Here is an 18,218-nt window from a genome sequence, read left to right as displayed (position 1 = left end):
CAGAGATGTACAGCACGGAAACAGACCCTTCGGTCCAACTCGTCCATGCCAACCAGATATTCTAACCTAATCTAATCCCATTTGCCAGCATTTGGCCCATGTCCCTCTAAACCTTTCCTATTCTCATACCCATCCAAATGCCTTTTAACTGTTGTATTTGTACCAGTCCCCACCACTTCCTCTAAAATTCACCTTCTGTGAGAAAAAGTTACCCCTTAAGTCCCTTTTAAATCCTTCCCCTCTCACCTTAAACCTATGCCCTCTAGTTTTGGACTCCCCTAAGCTAGAGAAAAGACCTTGTTTATGTACCCTATCTCAGCCTGTCATGATTTATAAACTTCTATAAGATTACCCTTCAGCTTCCGACATTCCAGAGAAAATAGCCCCAGCTTCCAATAGCTCAAACCCTTCAACCCTGGCACCATCCTTGTAAATCTCTTCTGAACCCTTTCAAGTTTCACAACATCTTTCCCAGCTGGAATTCTGTTTAGTTCAAATGGATAAATATTTCTATCCAACTCGTGGTCACAACAATTTCAGATGATGGCATTAGTTATTCTAATACTTACTGGGAAAAATCTAGGTGAAAGCACAAGATTTGAGTTAGAAACTCTGATTTAAATGTGCTCTTTAAGCCATGGCTGCGGTCAGTGGCCATTTTCCTTTTCTCATCAAGGAGTTGTACCATTGAAAAGAACATTGGGTACATAAAGGCACAAAGAAAGTTAAAAAGGTGAAGGTAAAAGATTTCCTGGAGAAGGAAAAAGACTTGCATTGATAAAACACCTGCCATGATCATTAGAAATCTCAAAGTGCTTTACAGATAACGAAATACTTGTTTTAAAAGCGCTGAAGCGATCACAACCCTGCAGCCAAACAAAAGCAAAAAGTTGCCACCAACAATCTGACAATGCCCAGAAAAATCTGTCATGATTGAAGGTGTTGGTGTTGGACTGGGGTGTACAAAGTTAAAAATCACACAACGCCAGCTTATAGTCCAACAGGTTTATTTGGAAGCACTAGCTTTCAGAGTGCCACTCCTTCATCAGGTAGCTGTGCTCCGAAAGCTAGTGCTTCCAAATAAACCTGTTGGACTATAACCTGGTGTTGTGTGATTTTTAACTCAGAAAATCTGATGTTGTCATATTGATTAAATGATACATTTCAGTCACGATACCTGGGATATCTCCACCATTCTTCTTCAAAGCAGTCCGATGTCAGCTTTTACAGGCACCTAAGAGGTTCAACATCGGACCTGAAAGACTGCACCTCTGATGCTGCAGCACGGCCTCAGTATTAGCCTTAATTCTTCTGTGTTCAGGAGTGCTACAAGAGAAGGAAACAGGAGAATCTGGAAATTGACTGCAGTAGAAAAATAGACAAACAGTATAGAAAGAAATTATGATCTAGTGGTGATAATATTTAATAAGTCAAAAAAGTCACAGAGTAATTCTGACATAAAAGAATTATCAATGATGGAGTAAACTAGTACCAACACAGTTGGACGGCAGCGGTTCAAGAAGGCAGCTCACCACAACTTTCTCAAGGGCAACTAGGGACGGGTAATAAATGCTGGCCCAGCCAACGATCCCACAAATGATCGAAACAAAAACGGTGCATGCTGCCATTTGAACCATGCAAGAAGGAAGTTTGATTCCTTCTTTGCTGATCCAACAGGAGGCTGTAGAGCAAGAAGACGCTTCTAAAGGAGCTGGGAAGGGAAATCGCCGATACAGGTCTAACCTTGTGTTAATGTTCTCCCTAATCCCAGTTACAGAAATTGTCGGAATGGAGTACAGAAGAACAGTGGGGATTGTGAACCAGATGTGCTTCAGTGTTGGGATGATACTACTTGCTGCTGTCGCACTTTTTATACCAGCCTGGAGAGGTTTACAGTTGGCAGCCACCATACCAAACTTTGCCTTCCTCACCTACTACTGGTAATGTTCAACGGAGAAATCATTAATGCTCATCAGGGAGTGGAAACCAGCTGTGCCATGACAAAAACCGGACTGTCTTGCTTTCACAGGCTGATGCCGGAATCTCCGAGATGGTTGCTGTCTCAAAAGAAACACGATGAGGCCCAAAGAATTCTACGGAAGATGGCAAAAAAGAACAAAAAGCACAATTTCTCGACAGATGTTGAGGTGGCTAATGTGACAATTACCCATTCATTGTTCGGCATTTCCTTTCTATCAGTTTTTCCCATTTTGGTCTCCTCAGGTTACAGAGCCATAGAGATGTACAGAGCGGATACAGACCCTTCGGTCCAACCCTTCTATGCCGAACATGAATCCTGAACTAATCTAGTCCCATTTGTCAGCACTCGGCCCATATCCCTCTAAACCTTTCCCATTCATGTACCCATCCAGATGCCTTTTAAATATTGTAACTGTACCAGCCTCCACCATTTCATCTGGCAGCTCACTCCATACACACACCAGCCCTGTGTGAAAAGGTTGCCATTTTAAGTCTTTCCCTTCTCACCTGAAACCTATGTCCTCTAGTTTTGGACTCCCTCATCCTGGGCAAAAGACTTTGGCTAATCACCTTCGCCATGTCCCTCGCAATTTTAATAAACCCTTAGAAGATCACACCTCAGCCTCCAATGCTCCAGGGAAAATAGCCCCAGCTTATTCAGCCTCTCTGTATAACTCAAACCCTCCTACCCTGGCAACATCCTTGTAAATCTTTTCAGAAACCTTACAAGTTTCACAACTTTCCTATAGCAGGGAGACCAGAATTGAACACAGTATTCCAAAAGTGACCTAACCAATGTCATGTACAGCCACAACTTGACATCCTAACTCCTGCACTCTTGCATTGACCAATAAGGGCAAGTATACCAAATGCATTCTTCATTACCCTGTCTACCTGCGACTCCATTTTCAAGGAACTGTGAACCTTCCCTCCAAGGTCTATTTGTTTGGCAACACTCCCCAGGACCTTACCATTAAATGTATAAGTCCTGAGCTTTCCAAAATTTGCCTTTCCAAAATACAGCACCTCACATTTATCTAAATTAAATTCCATCTGCCACACCTTGGATAATTGGCCCATCTGATCAAGATCCTGTTGTACCTAAGGTAACCTTCTTCGCTGTGACTTGTGCTGATGGCAAGTCTTCACAGATGAGCAGGAGTCATTGGGTTATGATCAATCAGTAGCAAAGGTCTCCATATTTAAACTACCGATACTGAAACTGCTGAACTGTCCAGACCACTGCTCTGACAGAGAATGCATTTAATTACGATCAAAGTAGCTTTTAGATGAGGAAAGAAATAATCAAAACGCAAAACAAAATGCAGAAATTGCCAGAGAGATGCAACTGGCAGCATCTGTGGAGAGAAAGCAGAGTTGACGTTTTGATTCTAGTGACTTTTCTTCAGAAATGCACTGGCCACAGGGCAACTGTGGGCAAAACATAGATCCCTGGTTTGATGCCTAGAATGCAGCACCACATGATTCCAAACAGCTGGCTTTTGAGTAAACTATTGAAAACTGATATGGCTAATTCTCAAATATGGTGAAGTAAGTGAGTATAATATCTAATGTACGATAGCTGTCTCAAGGAGATGGCAATTATTACTGACAGGCCAGACTGGATGTTTCTATTCCAACCTTCCTTCATATATATTTTGTTTATAAGTGACTATTCAGAACATTTTATCATTTTGTGACTTCTATTTTGTCAGACAGTTCAAATTGAAGATTGTGCTGAAACATTGAAGAGGCCCTCAGCTATAGACTTGGTAAAAACACCACAGATAAGGAAGCATACTCTTATTCTGATGTTCAACTGGTAAGATCATGCTAAAATTCTTATGTATGATATCTCATGTTTGCGCATGTATCTGGGTGTCATTGGAAAAGATTTTGATGAATCCTACGAGAAGGAGAAAGGCAAAATTTGAAATTTGAATGGAAAAACTTGACTGCTTCATCTCCATACTCTTTGTGATGTCACCATTTAGATGTGATCCAAGTGCACAGTTAATTTAGCCATTTACTTTGGGATCCTATGACATTAAGATCCCAATGTCATTTCAGGGTGTACCTAGGCAAAGCATATACCATGCACATTGGAGCTTTTGTGGCAGAGTGGTAGTGCTCCTATCTCTAACCCAGAGTTGATTAAAGATATCTATTTTGTACACACTGACTTATTCTCCATTGCAAAAGATGGCAGTGGTGTGTCGTCGACAAATATCTGACCTCACCAGCAGAGTGAAAATGAAAGTCTTGCTTTGTGAGTCAAAATGTCTCAAACTCTTAAAAGGACATACCTTTTGTGATTTTACCAACTACACAAGATAACTTGCAGAAAGAGGAAAGCATACTGAAGTTCAACATATAATTATTTACAATTGAGTTAATTTAATGCATTACTTATTATTGTGTTAAACAGCTAACTGCTGGAGCAAATTTAAATGTGGGGACATCATGAGTTTAGCAAAAGCAATTAGTCACCCAAAGCAGATGTCTTTACAAACGTTGACAGTAAATCCCGTGGTAATAAGTCAACTCCAATTCTTCATTTCAGGTTTTCAAGTGCTGTGGTGTACCTCGGGCTTGTCATGCGTTTGGGGGTTATGGGAGGAAACATTTACATCAATTTTGTCATCTCAGGAGCTGTGGAACTACCAGCTGCAATCATCATTATTCTTGTTATTGACAGAGTTGGGCGTCGCCTTCCCTTTGCAGGGGGCAATTTTCTAGCAGGTGCATCCTGCCTGATAACTGCCTTCATTCCTGATGGTAAATTTTATCTCGCAATCTTATATATTAATCCAGATCCTGTGGTCTTCAATCTGATGTGCATGTGCACTTAAAGTAAGCAAAATATGGTTCACCATTCTATCATGGCATTTCATATGCTGGGGGGGTAGGGAGGTGTCAGTTAGGCAATATCAGATTGCACCCATTGCCAATACAAGGGATTGGGTGATGGGTAAAAAGATGCAAGAGTTTCAAATTATCCAGAGTGGACTATCTTAATCTGGTAATCTTGGGAGTGGGCATTTGCTGCACTGCGAGGTGTCATGTGTATCTAATGCGTACTTAACTTAAAAGTAAAGCCTTCACCTTGATTTGTATGAAATACATGCCAAATGGACAAATGATTTTCCGAAAGCAGGATTTAGCACATTCAAACTGGACAAAATTTAACAATGATTTCATATGAATAAAGATCGATGCAGAGCCACTTCGACAGAAAAGGGGAGTGCAGCGGGTGCTAGACCACAGGGTGTCAGATTACCACAGCATAATCTATATAGCATTCCACAAATGCTTAACACTTTCAGAAATTCTACTGTATACTTTTTCTGTCAAGACATATCTGACTTAAAATAGAAGGTAGGACAGAGGAGTCAATCATGAAAATGAACAACTAATGATTGGGCATGCTTTGTGTTTTTAGTTAACAAGACAGTGCTCTGAATTGGCACAGTTTTGGTAAGATGATGCAAGTATGAATGCTGATACATCACACATGCACAAGCAACTCTGCATTCACAAGGTATACATGGTTAGAAAAATTACAACAATTCGTTCCAAACAGTAAAAACCCTGGAAACTGAACGGGCCTGCTACGGGTTTACGAGACTCAATCTTTGGATTTTTCTACTCCTCACCATACCACCAACATCCTCCTAACTTCTTCCCATAAGAGTCACTATGCTTTCAAGTATGTGGTGAAATATTCGGGGAATTTTTTGAGATCTGAGAAAGCTGTAGACAGATGAAAAATATTCATTCACTTTTCGTAATGAGAGATTAAAAATTAATATTCAGAAGTGAACAAATATAAACATTTATTAATTTTTTGCACCTCACATAAAACATTTTCCCTATGATTTTTTCAAAAGAATAAGAATTAAGGAGCTGCCCAACAATCTTAAAATAGTTCGGTTTCCTGTGGTATTCAAAAGCATAAGCGAATAAAGTCTTTCATCTTTGTCTGAGCACTCTGGATTTTCCTTTACAATTATACATTTAACTTCTTTCTAATTCAGATCAATTCTGGCTGAAAGCAGTAATCTCATCTTTGGGCAAACTAGGGATTACGGTGGCCTTTTTAATGGTCTGTTTTGTAAATACCGAATTATATCCAACATTTTTAAGGTAGGTACAGTTGGGAATTTGTTACACACTGCGACAGCTAACTTTTAACCATTCAGTGACAATTGACATTGAGCGGTTCTGATCAATTTGTTTGGATAGGATTCCAAATGTATCTCATTCTTTTAACCGATCCTTGAAATATAAGTATTAAAAATGATTGTTGTAGAAGTTACACAATTTTGTGTTAATTATCCAAGTAAAACTTATTCAATAATGAAGCAGCACATTTCTAACATACACAGTCAGTCATATAGAAGCATAAATGATACACACACACACACGCATGCACGCACACACACACACAAAAAGAAAACAGATTTATCTGCAGAGATTGGCTTTCTGAAGTAAGAACAGTTTTGCCAAGGGTTATTCCAGAAGCCAAAAATATAAGTTGCAGGATGTTCTGGAGTTGTTTCTCTGATGTTGTCGCACATGTAGTCAAATCATAAACCATGCATAATCATCTCCACAGTCTAATGGACACAATGCGATCAGACGATACAATTTTAAGATATTCTTTCAAACGCTCTTTCAAAAGAGTCAACAGGTTTCACCCTGAACTATTGGAGAGGATGTTATTTCCATTACAGGGAACAGTCAGCTGGCCAGCTTGTTCGCTGAAAGCTTTCCTCCAACTCAACTTGGTCTTAGCAGGCTTTCCTCCAACAAAGGCAGATTACAATGTGAACCTCTGCAACTCCAGCCACTTTTCAAAACAGCCCCAGCAGAGTCCAAAGCATTGCCATGCATGTGATTTCTAGAAAGCGTTGTTTAAAAAAAACAAATAAATAAGCCATTCCAGATATGTTCATTAAACTTCAAGTAAATTCTTTATCCTACAATCTTTCAAAATTTAAGACTTCCAATCAAGATTAAATATAAACACCTCTGCAGCACTTCGTATAAATAATTTTGTCAAAATGTCAGTGAAGTGCAAGGAATTCTATTTAGTGTATGTATTTTTTAAACTGAGAATATACATAGGAGACATTTTTCTTTAAATTGTATTTCTAAATTAGAAGCGTTGTTTAAGACCTGTTTCAACTCTTTTAACTCTCAGCTGCCATTGACACGGGCACACACAAACATAGACTATCTAATTTTATGCAATAATATTATCTAAACTAGGTAATGTTTCCACAGAAAACCTGTTATAAAGGTGTATAGCTTCTGATTTAGAAATGAGAGTTGTTTAAATTAATTGATGGGTTTATCTGGGTGTGAAATTTTGATTTTCTTCAACAGGAACTTTGCGGTTTCAGTGTGCTCAATACTGTGTGATTTTGGGGGAATCATAGCACCATTCCTACTGTACAGGTTGGCAGTGTTCTGGACCGAAATGCCCCTTGTGGTTTTTGGTGAGTTCAACTGTTTTGTAGTGAATTAACCCTTTGCATTCAGTGGAGCAAAGCATCCCCTTGTGCAGCACCGTTGGATACAATGGTTGCTGTCTTCGCTTAGAGTAACCAGGCCACAAGAAAACTACAGGTAAATCCAACAACTCCTCTTAACTCTGAAATGAAATACACTTAATGGCAGCCCACCTGCTACCAACACCGTTACAGCATTCAATTATTTTCTAATGATGCAGAGCTTTTAAGTTTCTACTCTACCCTCAGTCCATTTTATTCAGTGCGAAGGAAGGTTCAGTCATAATAGGCTTCCAATCATCTGTTACTAGTTTGAACCTCCAACCTTTGAGAATTAACTTAAAGAATTAGTCCAGATTTTTCTTTTCCTTTCCTGCCATCTCTTATGCGAGCTCTATATGTTCACCTTTCCCATGTTTCTTTGCAATGCTCAAAAGGAAGTGGTGGAGGCTGGTACAATTGCAACATTTAAGAAACATTTGGATGGGTATATGAATAAGAAAGGTTTGAAGGGATATGGGCCGGGTGCTGGCAGATGGGACTAGATTGGGTTGCGATATCTGGTCGGCATGGACGGGTTGGACTGAAGGGTCTGTTTCCATGCTGTACATCTCTATGACTCTACGACTCTATGTGTGGAGTCTGCACATTCTCCCTGTGTCTGAGTGGGTTTCCTCCAGCTACTCTGGCTTCCTCTCAAAATCCAAGCATTTGCAGATTAAGTGGATTGGCCATGCTAAAAATTGTCCTGTCACGTCCAAGGATGTGCAGGTTTGGCGGGTTAGTCATGGTTAAAAACCTTGTGCAGGGCTATGGGGATGAGATGCTCTTCAGAAGGTCAGTGCAGACTTGATGGACCAAATGGCCTCTTTGTCAGGATTCTATGATTCCATGAATCACGTTTCCTCAAACCTTCTTCAAAATCCAGATCCCTGACATTAAGTTTCTGGTCACTGACTGATCTGCCCTCAGGACTTGTGTGTCAGCGATTGGAATTGAAATAGTATTCTACTCAGTGAACCAGGACATTGCTGCTGGGATTTCTCTGGGTCAGTTACAGCGGGGCCACACTCAGTATTGGATTAGAGATCTCAGTTAGACAGGCTTGGTCACCTTCTGACCATCCACAGGAAAGTGGTCAGTGAATTAACATTGGAAACTAGCTCACTCTGTTACCAGCTCAGCTAAGTGACAGATCCTAGGAGCAAGACTTCCCAACGCTCTGATCTGTCTCTTATTTTGTTCTGTACAGGTTAATATTGTCATAGTTTCTTCATGTTTCTTAATGCAGACTGCTGCTGTTTTGCATGCCTGCATTTCGAAAACTGGATTAATGGTGCTGGAAGAGCACTGCAATTCAGTCAGCATCCGAGGACAGGCAAAATCCGAGGACTACCTCTGTTTTTACCTGCATTTCGAAAACGTCTGCCCAGCCTGTCAGTCTGTTTTGACAGGTTCAGAACTTTATTTCTTATTCAGAAAAACATCTGCAATCTTAAAGGCTTCTACCACCTGAAGTTTAATCCAGTCCATGGGAGGTGGGGTAGAGGGAATGCAGAGAATTCAATGCCCAAAGTCAATGAATGAATAAAGAGAAATTTTCAGGCATGGTGGAGGACAGGTGGTTTGTGGGAGAGATGGAGAGCCTTTTTCATATTTTCATAGGATATTGATGTCACTGGCTGGGCCAACATTTATTGTGGATCCCTAGTTGCTCCTGAGAAAATGGTGTTGAGCTGCCTTCTTGAACTTTTACTGTTGGAGAGGGAGTTCCAGCGTTTTGACTCAGCGGAACAATTCTAAGTCTGGATTATGAGTTGCTTGGACGGGGGACTTACAGAAGGTGGTGTTCCCATGTATCTGCTGCCCTTGTCCTTCTAGATGAAAGCGGTCATGTGTTTGGAAGGTGCTGTTGAAGAGCCTTGATACATTTTTGCAGGGCATCATGCAGATGGCACACAATACTGATACTGAGCATCAGTGGTGGAGGGAATGAATGTGATGCCAATCAAGCATTCTGCTTTATCCTGGATGGCATCAAGCTCCTTGAATATTATTGAAGCTGCACTCATCCAGACAAGTGGGGAGTATTACATCACAGTCTGGAGTTATGCCTTGTAGATGGTGGGTATGGTTCTTGGGAACTCAGTACAAGATTCCTAGCCTCTGACCTACTCTTGTAGCCACAGATTTCATTTGGCTAGTCCAGTTGAGTTTCTGGTCAATGGTAGTTTGAGGATGTTGATATGGAAGAATTCAGCAATGGTAATGCCATTGAAAGGCAAAGGAGACAGCTATCACTCTGTCTTTTGTTAGAGACAGTCATTGCCAAGCACCTGTGTGCACACTTGCCATTTACCAGTTCAAACCAAATGCTGTTGCATGTGAACATGGGCTACTTCAGTATCTGAGGAGTTACAAATGGTGCTGAACGTTGGACAGTTATCTGTGAACATCCCCACTTCTGACCTTATGATGGAAGGAAGGTCATTGATGAAGCAGCTGATGATTATTGGATCTAGGACACCTCCCTGAGTAGCTCCTGCAGAGATGTCCTGGAGCTGAGGTGACTGACCACCAACAAACATGACCATCTTCCAGATCATGTGCCAGATATGACTCCAACCTGTGAAGAATTTGCCCCAATTCCCATTTACTTTAGTTTCACCTGGGTAGCTAGATGTCACACTGAGTCAAATGCAGCCTTGATGTCAAAGGCTGTCACTCTCACCTCACCTCTGGAATTCAGCTCTTTTGTCTATATTTGAATCAAGGCTGTAATAATATCAGGAGCTGAGTGACCCTGGCAGAACCTAAACTGGGCATCACTGAGCAGGCTGTTGCTGAGCAGGTACTGCTTGATAGCACTGTGACACCTTCCATCACTTTAGTGATGATCAAGAGTAATCTGGTGGGGCTGTGATTGTCCGGGTTGGATTTGTCCTGTTTTTCACCTGTAGGACATACCTGTGCAATTTTCTACATTGTTGGGTAAATGCCAGTGTTGTAACTGTACTGGAAGAGTTTGGCTAAGGGAGCCGCAAGTTCTGGAGCACATGTCTTCAGTACTATTGCTGGAATGTTGTCAGGGCCCATTGCCTTTGCAGTATCCAGTATCACTAACTGTTTAGATTAGATTCCCTTCAGTGTGGAAACAGGCCCTTCGGCCCAACAAGTCCACATCAACTCTCCGAAGAGTAACCCACCCAGACCCATTTCCCTCTGACTAATGCACCTAACACTATGGGCAAGTTAGCATGGCCAATCCACCTAACCTGCACATCTTTGGACTGTGGGAGGAAACTGGAGCATCTGGAAGACATCCATGCAGACACAGGGAGAATGTGCAAACTCCAGACAGTTGCCTGAGGCTGGATCCGAACCCGGGTCCCTGGCGCTGTGAGACAGCAGTGCTAACCACTGGGTCACCATGCCACCTCATGTTTCTTGCCATCATGTGGAGAGAGCTGATAATGTGTTGCTGGAAAAGCGCAGCAGGTCAGGCAGCATCCAAGGAACAGGAGAATTGACGTTTCGGGCATAAGCCCTTCTTCAAGAATGAGGAAAGTGTGTCCAGCAGGCTAAGATAAAAGGTAGGGAGGAGGGACTTGGGGGAGGGGCGTTGGAAATGCGATAGGTGGAAGGTGAGGGTGATAGGCCGGGGTGGGGTGGGGGCGGAGAGGTCAGGAAGAAGATTGCAGGTTAGGAAGGTGGTGCTGAGTTCGAGGGATTTGACTGAGACAGGGTGGGGGGAGGGGAAATGAGGAAACTGGTGAATGATGTGGAGAGAATCAAATTTGCTGAAGGCTAGTACCTGTGATGCTGGGAACCACTGACGGTTCTGACTGAAGACTGCCCTGAATGTTTTGCACTGATGCGCTAGCCTCTCCCATCATTGACGGTGGGGATATTTGTGAAGCCTCCTCCTCCAGTGAGTTGTTTAATCAGCCACTACCATCCACAATTGGATGTGGCAGGTCTGCGGAGCTTAGATCTGATCCATTGATTGTGGGATGTTTAGGTCTGTCTATCGCTTGCAACTTGCCATGCAATTAATCCTGTTTGGTAGCTTCACCAGGTTGACACCTCATTTTTAGGTCTACCTGCTGCTGCTCCTGGCATGCCCTCCTGCACTCTCTATTGAACCAGGGTTGATCCCCTGGCTTGATGGTAATGGTTGAGTGGGGGATATGCCAGGTCATGAAGTTGCAGCTTGTGCTGGAGTACAGTTGTGTTGCTGTTGAAGACCCATAGAACCTCATGAATGCCCTGTCTTGAGTTGCTAGATCCATTCAAAGTCTGACCCAGTGATTGTACCACTCAACATCATGGGTATGGTCAAAGTGAAGACCAGTCTTTGTCTCCACAAGGACAGTGTAATGGTCACACCAGCTAAGACTGTCATGGGCAGATGCATCTGCAGCAGACAGATTGGTGAGGATGAATCATAGAATTACTATCGTGTGGAAGCAGAGCATTTGGCCCATTGAATCCACATTGACCCTCCAAGGAGCATTTCACCCAAACTCACACCTCCCATCCCATCCCTGTAATACTGCATTTCCCATAGCTAATCTACCTGGCCTGTACACCCTTGGACAATACAGGAAACTTACCATGGCTGATCTACCAAACCTGCACACTTTTGGACTGTGGGAGGAAATCAGAGCACATGGAGGAAACCCACGCAGATAAGGGGACAATGTGCAAACTCCACACAGACAGTCTCCACACAGACAAAGTCACACCCCCTACCTTACTTTGTAACCCTGCATATTCCACGGTGAACCTAACTTACACATCCCTGTACACTATGGGCAATTTAAATGGCCAATCCACTTAGCCCGCACATCTTTGGATTGCGGGAGGAAAACAAAGCGCCTGAAGGAAACCCACGTAGACACGGGGAGAATGCCGACACAGACAGTAGCCCGAGGGTGGACTTGAAACTGGGTCTTTGGTGCTGTGAGGCAGAAGTGCTAACCACTGAGCCACCATAAGAGTGACAAATTGCAGCCAATGCATTTCAAAATCACAACTGTTTTTTTTGCATGAGCAAACTGAACAAACACTGCTAATATTTAAAAACATTATGCCCATTGATTTGCAGGAGTGATTGCTTTGATTGCTGGTATACTCGTCTTGTTTCTACCTGAAACCATGGGGATTACCTTACCAGAGACCATTGAAGAGGCCGAAACCATTGGACGGTATGTAAACTGGGAACTGTGTGTGAGGCTGGTTTTGGAGCAGAGCTGTCATTGCTGGAATCTTCATGGACTAAAAAGCACTGCAAATTTTGATAACAAGTAGAGACAGTGGTTGGTAAAGCTCACTGTATTCTAGGCTTCATTACCAGGAACTTAAAATACAACAGCGAGAGTTCTGCTGAGCTTATTTAGAACACTGGTTAAACCTCACCTGGAGTATTGTGTACAGTTCTGGGCTCCACACTTATGGAAGGATGTGAACACATTGGCAGAGAGTGCAGATAAGGTCTATAGAATGGTTGCAAGGATGAGTCAGGGAGAAATTTCCTGCTTGTAAGAGAATGGAGAACCAGGGAGCACAGATTTAAAGTGTCTTCCAAAAGAACCAAATGTGAGAATGAAACAAAGCACTTCTTCACAAGAGTGTCATAACTCACTGGGGTAGCACCTTCAGACCCTGTATTCCCAGACCTGCCACAAAAAGTAACGATTTTTGCAAGTGCACAAGGATTCCCCTATTTATCTGCCTTTCAGACTCAGGCTGACAAAAAGCACTGACTAGGCTTTCTGTATTTAACAGAAATTGCTATTTGTTCCAAGTAATTAGACTGTAGCTACAGGTAAATAATGATGAACAGTCAGAATATGACTCTATTAATTAAATCGCTAATCCCCTTACCCCAGCCCCTCCCCCCCCCCTCCCCCCCCCCCGCTCACATATACATAAACAGACACTAATAATTGAGATAATTGCGTTTTCCAGATAATTGATACTCTTCTCTACTTTCCTCCTGGCCCCAACTGCGTAATTGTTGGTGGGCAGAAGGTTTTTGTCATGAATAACTGGTCACTTGGCCACAGACCAATCAGCTTCTCACGGCCAGTCAGAGTTCCACTTGCACAAAACCAATTAGCTTCAGTCATCGACAAACTGGACTTCAATTAGTGGTTGGACAAATAGCTGCGGAAACGATGCTTGCAATAGGAGTCAGGTTACTTGCTTTTAAAACAGTTCTTTTCTCATTTCAGTCCACGATTTTAAGTATGGATAAAGAAGTATCGTCATTAAAACATGTAATTGTTTAAAGTCGAGAATACATTACCCTGAAATTGTTTTGGGGACAGTTCAATTAAGGCATTGAAGAGGCATTTGGTGACTATTTAAAAAGGAACAAGGTGTAGTGTTGTGACGGAATAGCAGGAGATTGGCAGTAAGCCCAACCTTCAAAGAACCTGTGCAGACACAATGGGATGAATAGCCTCCTTATGTCCTGTAACAGCTCGATGATTCTGTGAAAATGTTTCTTTGTCATCTCCAGAGAGAAGAAAGCAGCCCCAAAGACAACCTATGAGCTGGTTACTGCACATCCTCCAGCAGAGACAAATAACAACAAGTGACCTGCTTCAGAGAAGAACATCACTTCCTGAATTAGATTAATATGTTCAACATTAGTACTGACATTATTTAACTGTCAATAATATGGAATACTGTGTGCACAATGTTCAAGGCATGCATCATCATGTCCTATTAGAAAAAACGCTCAGTTTTTTGTAATCATAAACATTGGAGATTAAAATATATGATTCTGCTCACTGTATATAGAACCCTCATAAAGTTATAGGGATATACAGCACGGAAACAGACCCTTTGTTCCAACTCATCCATGCCGACTAGATATACTAAATTAATCCAGTCCCATTTGCCAGCATTTGGACATATCCCTCTAAACCCTTCCTCTTCATATACCCATCCAGATGCCTTCTACGTGTTGTAATTGTACCAGCCTTCACCACTTCCTCTGGTAGCTCATTCCATACAACGCTGTTCATGAAAAAGCTGCTCCTTAGGTCCCTTTTAAATCTTTCCCCTCTCACCTTAAACCTATGTCCTCTAGTTTGGGACTCTCCTACCCTGGGAAAAAGACCTTGGTTACTTGCCCTATCCGTGCCCCTCATGACTTATAAGCCCCTATAAGGTAACTCCTTAACCTCCGACGCACCAGGGAAAATAGTCCCAATCTATTCAGTCTCTCCCTATCGTTCAAACCTCCAACCCCGGCAACATCCTTGTAAACTTTTTCCTAACCCTTTCAAGTTTCACAACATCGTTCCTACAGCAGGGAGACCAAAATTGAATGCAGTATTCCAAACGTGGCCAAATCGATCTCCTGCACAGCCATAACATGCCCTCCTAACTCTTAGGCTCAATGCACTGATCAATAAAGGCAAACATGTCACATGACTTCTTCACTACCCTGACTCATGTTTTCGTAACTTGCTTTGTCTGGTCCTTAAAGTCTGGTGTAGATAAGGATGTCCTTGTTCTGTGCACTGTGTAATTGGGATATTTGTGGATTTCTGATGAGTGGATTTACATTACATAAGAATGGATCTCAATGGCTGATCTTTGCATAACCGGAGGTTTTATGAATAAAAAAAATTGTTCGATAATATCAGAGTCTTCTCAATCCACCTTCTCATAAATCCTGTTAATTTCCCAATAAGGCTCCTTTGGACTGGCCCTTCAATTGAGAGAACCCTGAGGTCAGACACAGGCTGTCGTTGGGTTCTGCAAAAAGGACTGAGTGAGGTATTATATCCATCTGGAATCCATGCTATAAACGTTCAGCCTTTCTAGTTTTGAAGCAGGGAGCTCTAAGGGGTTAATGTTAACATAGTTGAGATACAAAGAAAAAGACTTGGGGGGGTTAAAAATAAAAATTCGGGAGATGTGCGCGCTACATTTTGTGCATGAGCCAAGAATTCACCAACACTTGAAGCATTGACAAAAGAAATGGAGCAGGGACAAAGGTGTTCACACCCACAGCCTTGCCTAACATGGGTTAGAGTTTGGGTTAGAGTTAGGGTTAGGTTTAGGGTTAGAGTTGGGTTAGGGCTAGGGTTAGGGTTAGGGTTAGAGTTAGGGTTACGGTTAGGGTTAGGTTTAGAGTTAGAGTTGTGTTTGGGTTAGAGTTAGGGTTAGAGTTAGGGTTAGAGTTAGGGTTAGGGATACGTTAAGGGTTTGGGTTAGAGTTAGAGTTAGTGTTAGGGTAAGTGTTAGGGTTAGGGTTAGGTTAGAGTTAGAAATAGGGTTAGAGTTAGGGTTATGGTTAGGGTTAGGGTTAGAGTTATGATTAGAGTAAGTGTTAAGGTTAAGGTAAGGGTTATTGTTAGTATTAAGGTTGGAGTTAGGGTTAGTGTTAGGTTAGAGTTTGGGTTAGAGTTATAGTTAGGGTTAGGGTTAGGTTTTGGGTTAGGGTTAGGGTTAGATTGAGGGTTAGAGCTGTATTTAGGGTTAGGATTCAGACTAGGGTTAGGGTTAGTGCTATAGTTAGCGTTAGGGTTTGGGTTCGAGTTAGAATTAGGGTTAGGGTTAGGGTTCAGACTAGGGTTAGTGTTAGGGTTAGTGTTATAGTTAGAGTCAGTGTTTGAGATAGAGTTAGAGTTAGGGTTAGAGTTAAGGTTAGAGTTAGGGTTAGGGGTAGGTTTAGGGTCAGGGTTAGGGTTAGAGTTACTGTTAGCGTTAGAGTTAGGGTTAGGGTTTGGCTTCGGGTTAGGGTTAGAGTTAGGGTTAGCATTAGCGTTAGGGTTTGGATGAGAGTTAGGGTTCACGTTAAGGTTAGGGTTAGGGTTAGAGTTAGAGTTAGGGATAGGGTTTGGGTCAGGGTTAGAGTTAGAGTTACTGTTAGGGTTAGGGTTAGAGTTAGGGTTTGGCTTCGGGTTAGGGTTAGCATTAGCGTTAGAGTTTGGATGAGAGTTAGGGTTCGCGTTAAGGTTAGGGTTAGAGTTAGAGTTAGGGATAGGGTTAGGGTCAGAATTACTGTTAGGGTTAGGGTTAGAGTTAGGGTTTGGCTTCAGGTTACTGCTAGACTTAGGGTTAGAGTTAAGGTTAGAATTAGCATTGGGGTTTGGATGAGAATTAGGGTTCGCGTTAGGGTTAGGGTTAGAGTTAGAGTTAGAGTTAGGGATAGGGTTAGGGTTAGGGTTAGAGGTACTGTTAGAGTTAGGGGTAGGGTTAGAGTTAGGGTCAGAGTTAGGAATAGGAATAGAATTTGGATTTGGGTTAGGTTTCGGGTTAAGGTTAGAGTTAGGGTTAGGGTTAGAGTTAGGGTTTGGGTTAGCTTTAGGGTTGGGGATAGAGATAAGGTTAGAGTTAGGGTTAGGGTTAGGGTTATGGATAGGTTTAAGGTTCAGATTAGGGTTATGTTTTGGGTTAGGGCTAGGGTTAGGGTTAGGGTTAGGGTTGGGGTTAGAGCTAATGTTAGAGTTAGGATTAGGATTAGGGTTACAGTTAGGGGTAGTTTAGGGTTAGAGTTAGAGTTAGGGATAGGGCTAGTGATAGAGTTAGGATAAGAGTTAGGGTTAGGGTTAGACTTAGGGTCAGAATTAAGGATAAGGTTAGGGTTAGGGTAAGGTTTTGAGTTCAGTTTAGGGTTAGGGTTAAGTGTTAAGGTTAGGCTTTGTCTTAGAGTTATCGTAAGGCTTAGGGCTAGAGTTTGGAAAAGGATGAGGGTTAGAGTTAAGGTTAGAGTTAGGTTTATGTTTAGGGATTAAGGTTTGGGTTAGGGATTAGGTTTAGAGTTAGAGTAAGGGTTAGGTTAGGGTTCAGGTTAGAGTTAGTGTTAGAATTCGTGTTAGGGTTAGATTTTGCATTAGGCTTAGGATTAGAGTTACGTTTAGGGTTACAGTTTAGTTTTGGGTTTGGGTTAGAGTTAGGGTTAGGGTTAGGGTAAAGGTTAGGGTTAAGGTTAGTTTTAGGGTTAGAGTTACGGTTAGAGTAAGGGTTAGGGTTTTTGTTAGGGTTAGGGTTAGGGTTAGTGGTAGGGTTAGGGCTAGAGTTAGGGTTATGGTTAGAGTTAGGGTTAGGGTGAAGGTTCAGGTTAGGTTTAGAGTAATAGTTAGGGTTAGGGTTAGGGTTAGTGATAGGTTTAGGGTTTGTGTTAGGATTAGGGTAGGGGTTTGGGTTAGATTTTGGTATAAAATTAAGGTTAGTGTTAGGTTTAGGATTAAGGTTAGAGTTAGGATTGGGTTAGGGTTAGTGTTAGGGTTAGTGATGGGGTTAGGATTGGTAATAGGGTTAGGATTAGAGTTTAGAGCTAGGGATAGGGTTAGGTTTAGGTTAGGGTTAGCGCTAGGTTTAGGATTAGGGTTAGGTTTAGCATTATGGCTAGAGTTAGGGATAGGGTTAGGGTTAGAATTAGGATTAGGGATAGGCCTAGGATTAGGGTATCGTTTAGTGTTCAGTTTTGGGTTAGGATTAGAGTTAGGTTTATAGTTAGGGATTAGGTTTAGGTTAAGGGATTATGTTTAGGGTTAGAGTTAGGGTTAGAATTCAGGTTCGAGAGAGAGTTAGGTTTGGGATTAGGGTTAGAGGAAGCATTAGGGTTAACTCTAGAGTTAGGTTTAAGGTTAGAGTTAGGACTAGGGTTTGTGTAAGGGTTAGGTTTAGTGTTAGGTTTAGGAATAGGGTTAGAGTTAGCGTTAGGGTTAACGCTAGAGTTAGGGTAAGGGT

General features: G+C 42.1%; 1 protein-coding gene across 1 annotated transcript in view; it reads left to right on the top strand.

Moving 5' to 3' along the window:
- Positions 1-14,471, top strand: part of LOC122553263 (solute carrier family 22 member 2-like) — a 118,124-nt gene extending 103,653 nt beyond the window's left edge. The window contains exons 4-11 of the mRNA XM_087991543.1: positions 1,772-1,940; positions 2,030-2,147; positions 3,696-3,802; positions 4,544-4,758; positions 6,018-6,126; positions 7,372-7,484; positions 12,607-12,706; positions 14,026-14,471. Of these exons, the coding sequence (XP_087847669.1) occupies positions 1,772-1,940; positions 2,030-2,147; positions 3,696-3,802; positions 4,544-4,758; positions 6,018-6,126; positions 7,372-7,484; positions 12,607-12,706; positions 14,026-14,104 (1,010 nt within the window). The 3' untranslated portion in view covers positions 14,105-14,471. The remainder of the gene's footprint in view (positions 1-1,771; positions 1,941-2,029; positions 2,148-3,695; positions 3,803-4,543; positions 4,759-6,017; positions 6,127-7,371; positions 7,485-12,606; positions 12,707-14,025) is intronic.
- The last annotated feature ends 3,747 nt before the right edge of the window (positions 14,472-18,218 follow it).

The sequence above is a fragment of the Chiloscyllium plagiosum genome, unplaced genomic scaffold (assembly GCF_037043375.1).
Source record: "Chiloscyllium plagiosum isolate Xiang-an unplaced genomic scaffold, Cpla_swu_hap1 HiC_scaffold_10, whole genome shotgun sequence".
Classification (NCBI taxonomy): domain Eukaryota; kingdom Metazoa; phylum Chordata; class Chondrichthyes; order Orectolobiformes; family Hemiscylliidae; genus Chiloscyllium; species Chiloscyllium plagiosum.
The sequence above is the reverse complement of the archived record's forward strand: the minus strand, read 5'-3'. Positions and strand labels throughout refer to the sequence as shown.